The following is a 12,407-nucleotide window of genomic DNA, read 5'->3' on the forward strand; positions in this document are numbered from 1 at the left end:
AGTAGCCCTGTCCTGTGCACTCCAGGACAAAGCTGGCACAGGGAGCAGAGGTGGGGATGATGACCTGTTAACGAGCCCCTTTGGTGCCTCTGTGGCTCAGAATTTAGCAGGACAGTCCCACCAGGGAAGCTGGGCTCCCCCAGCCTGTTGGTGGGTCCCATGCCCAGCTCCCTGCCTGCTGACACCGTGGGCATCCAGGTCCCTGTGTGCCCTGATACGAAGTTCGGCCCAGGATTGGTGAATCCCTGGGTCTGCTGCCATTACAACCTGGACAATTGTGCTACTGATCTGTATTTATTGCTGTGCCATTACTCGGACACGAATGCTCGATCCCTGAAGCTGTCCGTCAGGAGTCTGTCATTGTAGCCCAAACCCATACCCTGGCGGGGCTGGCTCAGGCCCTTGCAGGAGGGCCGGCGCGATGGGCTTGGGGCGCGGGCGGGTGGCTTCAAGTCCTCTGGGGGCTCGAGGTCTCTGGGCTGGTCCCGCAACAGCCGGCTGGCTGAGTTGGACAGCCATGAGGGCCGGGGTGGAGGCGGGCGGGCCGGGCGGCTGTCCGGGCTGGCGGAGGCCTGTTCCCTGCTGCTCTGTGGCAGGCGGGCCGCTTTTCCAGGCACAGGTGATGGCTCTTGCTGTCGGGTCCAGCTCTCCGGGGTGCTGCAGCGGCTGCTCCGGCTGTCCAGGCCCGAGGAGCAGCTGCTGGTGTCGGACCGGGCTCGCGAAGCTGCGGAGAGGCGCCTGCGGAGAGAGGAGGCTGCTGAGGCCCCGCCGCGGCTGTGGGGCCGGGCAGGTGTGAGGGTGCGGGGCAGCACTGGGCGCCTCACGGGGTGCGGATGCCTGGCTGCACGTGGGAGCTGTGGGCATGGAGAGCTCCGTGCAGAAAACGGGGCACCCCGCACCCCTCGTCTGGGGCTCTGCTCGCCTGCCCACGGCTCGTCTCCTCTCGGCCCTGACCATCCTGACCTGCCTGCTCTGCACGTGCCTGGAAGGAGACCTGCCCGCGACAGACCGAGGGGACCAAAGCTGGGCACAGCACTGCAGGGCCAGGAGAGCCTCCTGTTCTCCTTTCTCAGCGTGCCTGGCAGAGACCAGCACTCGGCTCCCCTGCCTGTCCCTGACCAGACAAGGGCACAGCCTCGGCTCTCTGTTCAGTGAGGTGCTCTCTATCCTCTCTTCAGAATACGTATCCAAAGAGATAGGTACTCCTGCACAGAAAAAAAACCCTGCCTGTGCTGAGAACACGCACGCTGGCAGTGCTCAGGTGCAGATGGGACAGGCTGACTCTTTCTCCAAAGCAAGGTCGAGAGCTGGGAAGGCTCCTCACCACGGTCTGAGTTGCTGGGACACCCCGGTCGAGGTGAACCTCTGGGATTTACGGCATCACCTAACAGGGTGATTTCTGCTGGCAGGTTCACTGGCAGAAAGATGTCACTATTGCGCTTCTCGCTTTCTATGGCAATGTCACCCCTTGTTTTTCTTCCTGACCTTGCTCATCCTATGTCTGTCGCTGGGTCTGCTCTTGTCGAGGCAGGGTCACTTTTAACTAACACTTGCCACAGGAGGAAGGGGTTTCACAAAAGAGTGCCCATGAATTGAGAGGCCAGTTAAAACATCTTACAGCAGAAATCTCAGTAGAGTTTGGCCAGTAACTGGCTCGGCACTCCAGAATACCCTACCTCTAAATGCTTCATGGCTAATAGCAGCCATCTATACAGAAGTTTGGCAAAAAAACCTCCCAACAACTCACCGTCGTCTCTTCCTCCACAGATGGATCACACAACACAATATCATCCCAAACAGCACGGAGCCCAAGACTGCCACGGCGCCTTCTATGCAGTAGTACCGGAAATCTTGAGGATCCATAGCATTTGTGTTTCTCTTGTCATCCACACCTGGAGGAACAATTCTGTGCGTTACTGTGTCCTGCACGCTACTGGTAATCTCACAGGAGGTCTGACATTGCCAGGAAATGCTCTTTCTCACTTTGTTAGCATCTCTGCACCAGCGAACATGCTGGGGCTGCAATGTTTCCTTGGTTTCAGTAGAAGCAAAGGAAACTCCCAAAGCCGTTGCAAATCAATGCACTCTGGAGCCTCTCTTTCTCCTCAGAGCTTTGCTTACACTCTGGCATGGCCGTAATCCAGTTTTCCCAGTGTCACGGGTTTGCTCCCCCTTCTTGGCCACGCTTCACATTTGCACACAATTTCTTTTGCCCTCACCCACTTTCACTCCCCAAGGCTTGCTAGTGCTGCTGCCTGGAGGCTCTCTCTGACCCTTTGGGACAAGTTGTCCCACTGAACAGAACTCATGAGGCCAGATGTGGGGGAGCACAGCTGTTTGACTAATCGCCCCTTTGAGTGAGACAGACAAAAAGCATCCCTGCATCAGGGGAGTGCCACCCCCAGCTCCCTACCCAGCCCAGCATCCACACCCTGAGGGGATGGACGGAGTCAGGCCCTCTCAGGAGACACCTGAACCTCGCTCTCTCCCTCTTCGCCTTTTCTCCAGCATGGGCACTGCTTGCATGCCCCCAGCTTTCAGGACTTGTCTTCCCCTTATGGCCCCCTGCAAGACTGCTAATTACCTGCATTCTTTGGAGAAAATTCGTATCTCCTGGCGTGGTGGGCTTCTCCAGGGCTGGACAGCACTGCCACTGCCAAGAATCAGAGAAAGGTAAAGCCTCAGCATGGCTCAGGCACAGAAGAGGCAGGAGGGTGGCACAGGTTCCCTCTAAGCCCATGCCCGATCCGTCAGTGAATCCCTTTGGACCTCAGTTCACAGGAGGGATCCCCCTCTGTTGTGCTTAGGGGGACTCAGGGCAAGCTCTGGGATGCAGGTATTGCAGGAGGCACATTCGATTAAGCGTCGTATTTCCCATCGTCTGCTGAGGGTCGTTCAGATGGCCTCACCCCCAAAACGGCAAAGTTCTGAAATTCCTGTGAACAGGGGGCGGTGGGAGGTGAGCATCTCACTGCATCCACAGAGGGTTACGAGTGAGTGTCTCTCTGGCACACTGATGGCAGTAACCTCCACACCCCAGAGATGACAGTCATCCTCAGAGAGCCATTGCTGGCTTCTTTTAGAACACTCGCTCTGTACTAAGAGTTTGGCTGCTGACAAGATGTGCAGTAGCGGGCACCAGGGGAAGAGGCTGCAGACACACAGTGATTTTAATTCATGACACTGGATGACTGAAGGACAGCAATTACCTGGCACGCCTGTTGATTGAATTGCCCCTGTTTTTTCATCAGAGACTGGCACTGCGTGACTATCTCCTTCCTGAAACGCCTCCTTCTCCACAGTCTCACGGTCCATCCCTTTAGAAAGAAAGTGGCTCAGTTTAATTAGAAGTAACTGTTCCTCATCAGGAACGTGGTATCTTCAGGAGGCAATACTTCTCAAAATACATTAATAATGCTTAGAAACAAAGCCTGGGCATTTGGGGGTGCACCTAGTCACTAGTCCAAACGACGTGTCATTCATGGAGAAAAATTTAAGTGCTAGACACTTTCCAGTTTACCAGGAGACAGCAAATCCTGACCTGCTGAGATTGCAGGGGATTGCATGTGACCTTGTTCACATTCCACTTGGTGCATTGCTGGCAAACTGCAAGATGATGGTAAATTACTTCCTTCAGAGAAGACAGGAAGATGCTGTAACCAGTTCAGCTGGGGAAAGAGTCCTTCTGAGAAGCACTTCCCATCATACCAACTCCACCACATGGTAAGGGTAACAGACACGCATGGTGGACTGAACCGCAAGCTCTTGCAACCATATTCTGGGCACTTTCACAAGTGGCAGTGAAGAGCCCACAGTCCCCCAAAACAAGAGGAAAACCACAACCAAGTTATCTAAAACACAACTAGAAACAGGCAGGCAGACCACCCGACACCGAATTCACAGCCCTTCATTTTAGCTGCCTTCAAGTTAGGTGTCGGGCCTTCAGCTGGGTGTCCAGCTTTCGCCTGTCCCTGACCCCGAGGTGTCACCGAGAGTCCTCAGACATCAAGGAGAACAATGGGGTTAGACCAGGCTGTGAAGCCGGGGGTGCTCCCATCCTGGCCAGGGGATGCCTGCAGCCCAGGCAAAGTCTGCTGGTCTCAGTGACCCCAAGCTCCCGGCGCATCCTGTCCACTGGCCAAGGGCACTCTCCCTGCCACTGACTGGCAGGGTGCTGGCCCTCTCATGGCTTATAAGGAATCGGCTCCTCAGCCAAGTCTCTCGCACACTCAAGGTGTGAGCACCGCCAGTTCCTGCCAGCTGGATACCAACGTCTGCCCAGAACAGATCTGGCCAGTAACGCTATAACTGGGGCAGCAGCCGTCCCTGGGGCTCAGTTGAACCACAACTGGCAGCAGAGACTCTGCACCATCTCTACAGCTCACCAGCACCTGCAAGGCGTGAAATTTGAGTGTCAGCGCAGTGAGGCTCTGATCGATCCCTTCCTGCTGCGCAGGATTCACGTCCATACATGCATCTGAAACCTCAGCTTCCCAAGTCTTCCGGTTATACCCACCACGTGCTGCTTTGCCCAGTTCCTTCAGGATTTCCTTTAGGACTTCTGGTGACCGCTGGGAAGATCTTCCTATTTCAGCTTTAGCTTTATACTTTGCTCTTTGAGGACCTGAACAGAAAGTATAAAGTTAAATTTCTCAAGAACAACATACTGAAAACGAGCGCTTAGTCTGTGAAGTCAGTCAGGACTGACTACTCACCCCTGGGATGCCAGGTGAGCTCCAGCGCAGGACCCAGCCGAGAAGCTGGAAAAGCCCTCCCTGTACCCACATCTGCAACCAAACACCCACGAGAAGTTCCCATCATACATTGTGATATACACTGTCATACTGAATAGCAGAACATATAAGGGGATCACAGAACAACAAGGCACACACGATGCAGGCCTATATTCTCACACCTGCAAGAGACATCTTGCTCACATTTGGGCTTTGAGCTGGCAGCTCTCAAAGGAAGTAAAAAGCCATGACGTACCCGTGCGATCTCCCTGCGCGTCAGCCCTGGAACCCGGCTGGGAAGCTGGATAGCCATTGCGTCCAGCCACGCCTGTAAACAAACAGAACAGAGAAGCTCCCGTGAAATATTGCAATAGACTTCTTCAGATGTGAACGGCAATGAATGCAGTTCACACACAGGATTGCTCCATGGCACTCGTCTCTCCCTGCCACTCAGGAGCACTGTGCAGACCGTTACTGGGTGCCTGCAGCATGCCAGTTTAAAACAAACCATGCACAGAGCTGCCGGCAGAAAGGACTCCCTGGAGCCCACACCAGCTCTAAACTCAACCCCAACAAGCCCACTGGCTTTGCAGCAGGCACTGGAAGCAGTGCAGGGTCAGAAAGGCTGGGAAAGAATGTTTTGCAAGGCAGAGCACACCAGGCCACGTCACTGAGCCTGACCCATTCCCTCTCTGCTCTTCTGCATGTCTAAGCATCGGCCAAGAAAATACTAACTTAAATTTCATATGAACAAATATGAAAACCTAAATGCCCGCTCATTCAAGTGACATACCTGTGGGGTTGCCCTGAGGCTCCCGGACAAGATCTGGCTGAGCAGTCGCGTGGCCATCGGCTACAGGCACAGCTGTAAGCAAGCACGTTTCCGTTAGAGGCTGTGATCTACTTCTTTCTCAGTGACCTGCAGTCACTGGAGGGGGGTCAGGTAATGACGTGGGACCCAGACATGGGTGGAGGTTTCCAAAGCTGCAGAGGGCCTGGGGGACCTGGGTTCACCCAAGGAGAGCACTGCCGGGCTAGAGCAGGAATGCTCCTGTTTTTCTGAGCAGACATCTCCCAAGGACGGATGTCCCTGAGGCTGAAAGTCAGGATCCAGCCAGGGAGCGGCAGAGCCAGGGCCCCGGGCATGGCTGTGACCAGCCCAGGGAAGAAGTGCCCCTGCAGGCTATTACCTGGCCCCTGTGGTGCTGCTCTGGCCCCGACATGCAGGCCAGGGGAAGGCTGCCTTGGGGCAGCGCAGCACAGGGCCAGCTCTGGGGATGGTTCCTCACCCCGTGGTGCTGCTCTCGGCCCCACCGTTCACCTGGAAAATGCCTCCGCAGCGGCTGCAGCCCCCTGCACCTCCCCACGGGACATCTGCTTCCCGCTGCCCATGAAGCTGGCAACGGCTCACCCGGCCCAGCCCAGCCCCGCTGCTCTCACAGCCCTGCCACACCACGACCCCAGCCCCGCTGTCACCCCGAGGTGTGGTGGGTGCTGTGCCACGCTGCCAGGGCTGGGTGCTGGCCCTCGCCTGCCCACCTACCTAATCCCCGCGCTTGCCACGGAGCAGCCCCGACATCCCAGGCTTGCAGGGACACCACAAAGAGGATGAGGAGGCAGGTGGGGGTCATGGCCCCCCACGCCTGCACCATGCCGCTGCTGCTGCTGCTGCTGCCGCTGCTGCTGCTGGCACTACTGGGGCGGTGCCTGTGGCACAGCACTGCACATCATGGCGTGGCACAGCGGGGCTCTGTGACCTCACAGTCCGGCCTTCCCACCGCAGTCACGGCCCTGGGGCACTGCCCCTCCCCCACATGTGTTGAGTTTTTGGATTTTGATGAAATTAAGACCCCTTCAGCATCCTAGCTGTCTGCACATCAGCACACTCCCTGCCATCCTTAGGCGCTTTTGGCTACAGCTGCTTCTGTGCTTGCTGTTTGGCCACTGCTCTTCTGTGGATTTCTCTCTGCCTCGGAGTCTGAGGACAATTATGTGGGATCCTCTGGGCTGAGGGGAGGGGGGAAAAAAGAAACCCATATTATTTCCTATATGTAAATGCTACTGAGGCTACGGGCTGGCCAGACTTGTATGGACAGCTTTAAACTAGATTTAGTGGGGGAGGAGGAGGAGGAAAGGAAGAACAGGAAGAACAGGAGGAGGACTAAAAGATCTTTCCTTTCCCACAGTGTTGCATGTCTGGGGACTGATACAGCATCACTTGCCATCTAGTCAGTGAGAAGAAGTCCAATTCCTCTAAGCAGCTGCAGGTTGGTACCCACCAGCATTGGGTACGTGATGCAGATAATAATTCAGCAGCCTGCTGAATGATTGTGAATTGATTTTCACAATCTTTTGGTAAATAACAAGCAAAATAAGCTTAGCGAGTCAGGAGGTAAACTCAAGCATTAATTTCACGTACGAGCAAGAAATTGGTAACTATGGGGAAATGATGTTCAAGGGTACAGATAAGACAGTGGAAAACACAGCTTCAAGAAGTCATTCATCTTACTGTCTTCGCTAACAACCCTAGAGTCCAGCATTATGGGGCCCATCTCTGCAACAGGGGCTATTTCCAATTTGAGCTGCTCTTCAAGAGCAAATGGGAGGCTATAAATTGCCTCCCACAGGTGGAACTGCACCATCAGGAATCCTGCTGTATGACTGCCAGATAAAGTGACTCCAAAAGCTGGAGGTGGGAATCCAATTCCAGTTAAAAAAAAAAAAAATAAAAATCTTATCACTACTGCAATTCTTAATGTCCTCTGTTCATACCTGGAACATTTTATGTACCTACATCTCTTAACCACACTAGAGAACACGCTGAGGTAGGAAGGGTTGCAGATGTAGCTCATCGAGTCTAAACCACAGCTGCCTTTAAGGATGTATGGTCCCACTTTAGCTTTCATTGTGCTAAACAATCCCTAGTGTCACACTGAGGCAGCCTGCTTTATTTCTGAGTGTAACAAGCCCTCAAATCCCAGATTTGTGGTTTCATGAGCACAGTTCTGCTGGATCAGTCCGTTCAAGAGAAAACAGGCTGCCTAGCAAGTATCCAAAGTTCCCAGGAAAGGATTAATCAGAGAACTTGAGAAGCCATCTGACCTGGAAGGGGAAGTCCCTGAATCGGATGGGACAAAGACAGGCAACAGGACATTCTCTAGTCTCACGAGGCCGAGCTGTGGGCTGAAGAAAGGGCACTGTGACATGAGCTTCTGGTGGAGTCCTTGGTACTACAGGAGTGGCCCCCCCAGATCTCAGTTCAGGGATTTACTCAGTTTCAACCCCACCACACCTCATAGCAGCAACGGGAAGACAATGGATCTCGAGTAAAGGCAATGGGCTCTCACCCCAATCCAGATCCACAGTGGTCCGTCTTCTACATAGCCTGTGCAGGCCTATCCCTGGGAGCTTGGACTTCTCTGGCCCAAGGCTCAGCCTGTAGCTCTTTCTCGAGAAAGAGGCAGACTGACGCCTAGGACAAAGCTTGCTGGGGAGGATGCTGCCTTCAGACTTCTCCTTTTCTTGGAGGCTGATGTACCTCGACTGAACAACAGGGATAAGCCAAAAAGCAGTCGGTGTCCTTGCGCTAACGAAAGCACACAAGAGCCCAAAGCTAGATGCCTTCCCTGCTCTCAGTCCCACCTGTTCAACAGCTCAAAATCTTCCCAAAGCAGACAAATCAGCCTACCAGATAAGGCATGAAGCCACACACCAGCCAACAGCATTGACCCCACGCCAACCAAAGGCACAGGCAGAACCAAGCAAGAAACTCACAGGCAACCTTTGCACCGAGTTTGAGCTAGAAGCACGGAGCTAGCACAGGGCTACAGCAACCACCACTGCCAAACACGGCCAAAACTGTCAATGACATTGCATTTTTACATGTGTCCTGGTGAGACGCTTCTGCCTTTCACTCCTACACTGCATTCTTTAGTACTGGAATAGGCGCCTGGTTAATCTTCTACTTAACAGGTTACTAGATTATTCAGCTATCCAAAACAGAGGGAGTGAGAGAGTGTCCTGGGTTCAGCTGCGATAGAGTTTATTCTCACAGGACAGAGAGAAAGAGAGAAATGCAGATGAACTAAACTACAAAATAGTATCGTTGACTACAAAGCAAAAGACCCAGAGACCAGCTGTTGCTTTTACAGGGACAAAAGCAGATGCAGGAAGAAGTACATGGAAGTGTTTGCAGGTGAAAACCTAGCACGGGACTAAAGATTCATGATCTTACCCAGTGTTGCTAGAAGGCAAAGGATGCTATCAGAGCTACTCTGACGTGTGCCGAGATATTTAAGAAATTCAAGCAGCTGTTTCCATCCAGCTTAAAAACGTTATACTTACACCTCTCTCCTGTTTCTGAACATCCAGATAGCAAACTATCACCACAAGCCTCGTTCACTAGACATTTTCTGACAAACTGCTTTGTGACAAAAAGCAACAAGACGATTCAACAGGAGCACAGGCTGTGCGAACTCAGTGCTTGCCAGCAACCTCCTACAGAGCAGAAACTAAGGTGATCCCAAGGAAAGTTAGAGACCTTGCGAAGTGATGCAAGTGCCACAGCAACTCCACCGGCAGAAAACCTCTTGGGCTTCAGCTGGACTTGGGAAGGGATTTCCTAAAGCCTCCTTCACACAAACCACCAGAACAGTAAAAAAAAACAGCCAGAAGAAAGATACACAAACCAAAGGCCCCTATCCAAACCCTGAAAAGGCAAACAAGAGAAAAAAGGAATCAGAAAAAATAAAAAAAAGACCACCCAGGACACAAGACAAGGCAAAAATAACATAACTCCAAGAACCCAGGGCCAACAAACCCACAGCCAGTCCGTAACAGTAACATGCTTTAATCCTAACTCGCCTAAACTCTGACATCCTGTAATCCTGCCTTCCCATAGCCCTAGCACACTGCAATGCTAGCATACCATAACCCGAGCTCATTGTAGCCCTAAGATATCACAAACTGAACACAAACTCCCTGGACATCTCCGCCAGAGCCTGCAGGTGGCCCCAGATCTCAGACATCACAACTTTGAAGTGGGAGTGGGACAGAGCCACCAGGACATCACCAGCATCCATCTTCACATCATCCATCACACTCCGAAAAAGTGCCTGGCTTAAACGCTCCATGGGAGAAAGGCACTCGGAGACGCTGAACCGGCCAACCATGGCCACGGGGCTTCAGCTCATCATTTCTGTGTCAGAGCCAGCAGGCAGATGACCCCGTCCTCCCTGCGAGACCCCTCAGGGCAGCCGTACCCAGCTCCAGGGGGCTAGATACGGCCTCGGCTCTAGGGGCAGATGCTGCCTGGGACCACGATCTCTCACGGGGGCACTGGGAAACCCTCCTCAGGCCTGGATGCCTGAGAAACATCTCTGCACTGCTCCGTATCTCACAAAACCAGGGGCAGAAGAAGGCTCTTTGCTGGCCTCCAAGAGAACCAGCTCACCTGGGCTCCTCTGTGGCCACCGGGCGCCTTTGCTGTCAGGCGGCTCTCAGCGTTGCTCTGCAATCGGCTCTCACCTCCCTGAAGAACGCTCTCCAGCGCACGGTACATCTCCACTGGGTCTCCCTGGGGACAAAGATCAAAAGGGAGGGATGGGGTTTGCTTTGCCCCCATTCCCAGGCTGCCACAAGAGAAACCTGCCACCCCCTAAATCAGCTGTGGCATGTGGACACCACGCATGAGCTGCAGACGTGGACGGCAGTGGGGCTGTGGGGAGCAGGCAGGCTGTTCTGGGGTGCCTCCAGTGCTGGCAGAAAGCAGAGCTGGAGAGAACAGGCCAGCCAGCAGCTGGCGGTGGGGCTCAGCAGGATACAGTGCCTGCAGAAATGCCCGGCTCCTTGAGCCTCAGCCCCAGGGCTGCAGCACAGGGCTGGCACTGCCTGCAGCTTCGCTGGGAAAAATCAGGCAGGGGTGACCCTGAAAACCCACACATGTACCCAGGCCCAGGAGTTGACAACCTGTTCCTTTGCCCATCGCCACCACAGGATCCAGAAAGCAGTGCCACTGGCCCCGGCATGGTCCTGAGCCACCTCCTGATGGGTGAGTCTTTAACCCAGCCTAAAAAGAGGAAAAATTGACCAGAATTCAGCTGTGCTCAAGTTTTTGCAGGCAGCATGTTTTTTTGAGCTACCTGGTGCTGCCGTGCCTGGGGAACACTCCAGAAACAGGGCGGCTGCCTGTACCTGCAGGCAGGCGGTGGAGCGTGTGCAGCAGGAGCGAGTGGTGGTTGGTGCAGCTGTTGAATGGGTTCAGGCTTTAAGTGTGTCCAGACTGGTACGCCTGGTTCCTTTTTCCTTGCAGTTTGTATTTAGAGCTTAAATAGTATCCTTTTTAAAAGCAAAAACATCAAGCAAAAAAAACCCAACCCAAAACCAGATGGGTGATTTCCCCCCCCCCCCAGCTGTCCTTTTTTGCCCTCAGTCCTGGCCACTATGCAAGGCAATGCTCATCACCAATATTAGGGCACAGGACTGGGACCAGGACAGGGCTTTGGCAGGCAGCACGTTCCTTGAGGCTCCCAGTAATGCAGTTCCTGGGGAGTGCTCAAGAAACGGGGGCAGTTGCGCAGAATTGCTATTTTTGGTCTCTCCCCATCACGCTCTGTCTGGCTCCCTGCCCCCACTTTTTATTTCCTACCTTTCTCCGCTATTTTCTTCTTTCTCTTTCTTTCTCTGTCTCACTCCCTGTCTGTATTTCCTCATTCCTCTCTCTCCTGCAGCCTGTCTCCTCGTTCCTGCCTGTATCCCCTGCTCAGCTGGCTGGGCCTTCTCTCTGCTCTCTGGGCCTCCGTCCTGCTCCCCATCCCCTTCTGCTCCTCCGCCGTCTCCATCCTGGAGACCACGGCTCTTCTGTCCTTCTCCCCCTCCTTGTCCTCATCCGCATCCCTCTGTTTCTCAGTCTCCCTGGGCTGTTTCCCGTCCTTCCCTTGCTCTCTGTCCCTGCCTCTCCCTTTCTTTCTCTCTTCCTGCCTTTCTCCTCTCACCCTTCCCCTCCGTCCCTCTCTCCTGCTCCCTGTCCCACCTCTCTCTGCTGCTCTGTCCCCCCTTCTCCTCCTCTTCCTCTCTCTCTTTCTTCTCCTCCTCCTCCTTGTCCTCGTCCTCGTCCTCCCTCAGGCAGGCGGCCATGGGGCCTGCGGGGGGCGGGGCCGGGCCGGGGATGGTGTCCCTGCAGGGTCAGGCAGCAGGAAGGAGCGCCCCGGGGCATGCTGGGAGCTGTAGTCCTGGGGCACGGGGCTGCCGGGGGCCCTGGTGGTTCCCGGGGCATGCTGGGAGCTGTAGTCCTGGCGCACGGGGCTGCCGGGCGGCCATGTTGGCCTCTGCAGTCTCTGCTCCAGCTGCGGCCCGGCTGAGGTGAGGGCTGGGGCTGCCCGTGAGGCGAGCGAGGCCCTTGGGCGGGCGTGGGGGTGTGGGAGCCGGGCCCGGCTGAGGGAAGGAGAGAAGGGACAGGGTGAGGGGGGTCGCAGTCCTGGGTTTGCGGGTTTCACGCAGACGCCCTCTTCAGAAAACACAGCCTCTGTGTGGGTCAGCGGTCCCTGCAGAGTTTTATTATTTGTAGCCGTTTTTATAAATACAGGACTTCACACGGGGAGCTCACTCGGTGCTGTGCTTCTTGTAAACTGAATCGCTTTTATCCCGGCTACAGTCTGGAGGGAGCAAGTGCCAGCT

At 54.5% G+C, this 12,407-nt stretch overlaps 1 protein-coding gene across 1 annotated transcript; it reads right to left on the reverse strand.

Moving 5' to 3' along the window:
- On the reverse strand, positions 1–3,338 carry LOC138684289 (uncharacterized). Its single transcript, XM_069777973.1, has 4 exons — positions 3,210–3,338; positions 2,585–2,653; positions 1,748–1,892; positions 1–738 (listed from the first exon to the last, which is right to left on the reverse strand). Exons 1-4 carry the CDS (start codon positions 3,313–3,315, stop codon positions 309–311), a joined length of 750 nt encoding a protein of 249 aa, XP_069634074.1. The 5' UTR covers positions 3,316–3,338; the 3' UTR covers positions 1–308.
- Positions 3,339–12,407: the final 9,069 nt, after the last annotated feature.

This window comes from Haliaeetus albicilla, unplaced genomic scaffold (genome assembly GCF_947461875.1).
Source record: "Haliaeetus albicilla unplaced genomic scaffold, bHalAlb1.1 scaffold_89, whole genome shotgun sequence".
NCBI lineage: Eukaryota > Metazoa > Chordata > Aves > Accipitriformes > Accipitridae > Haliaeetus > Haliaeetus albicilla.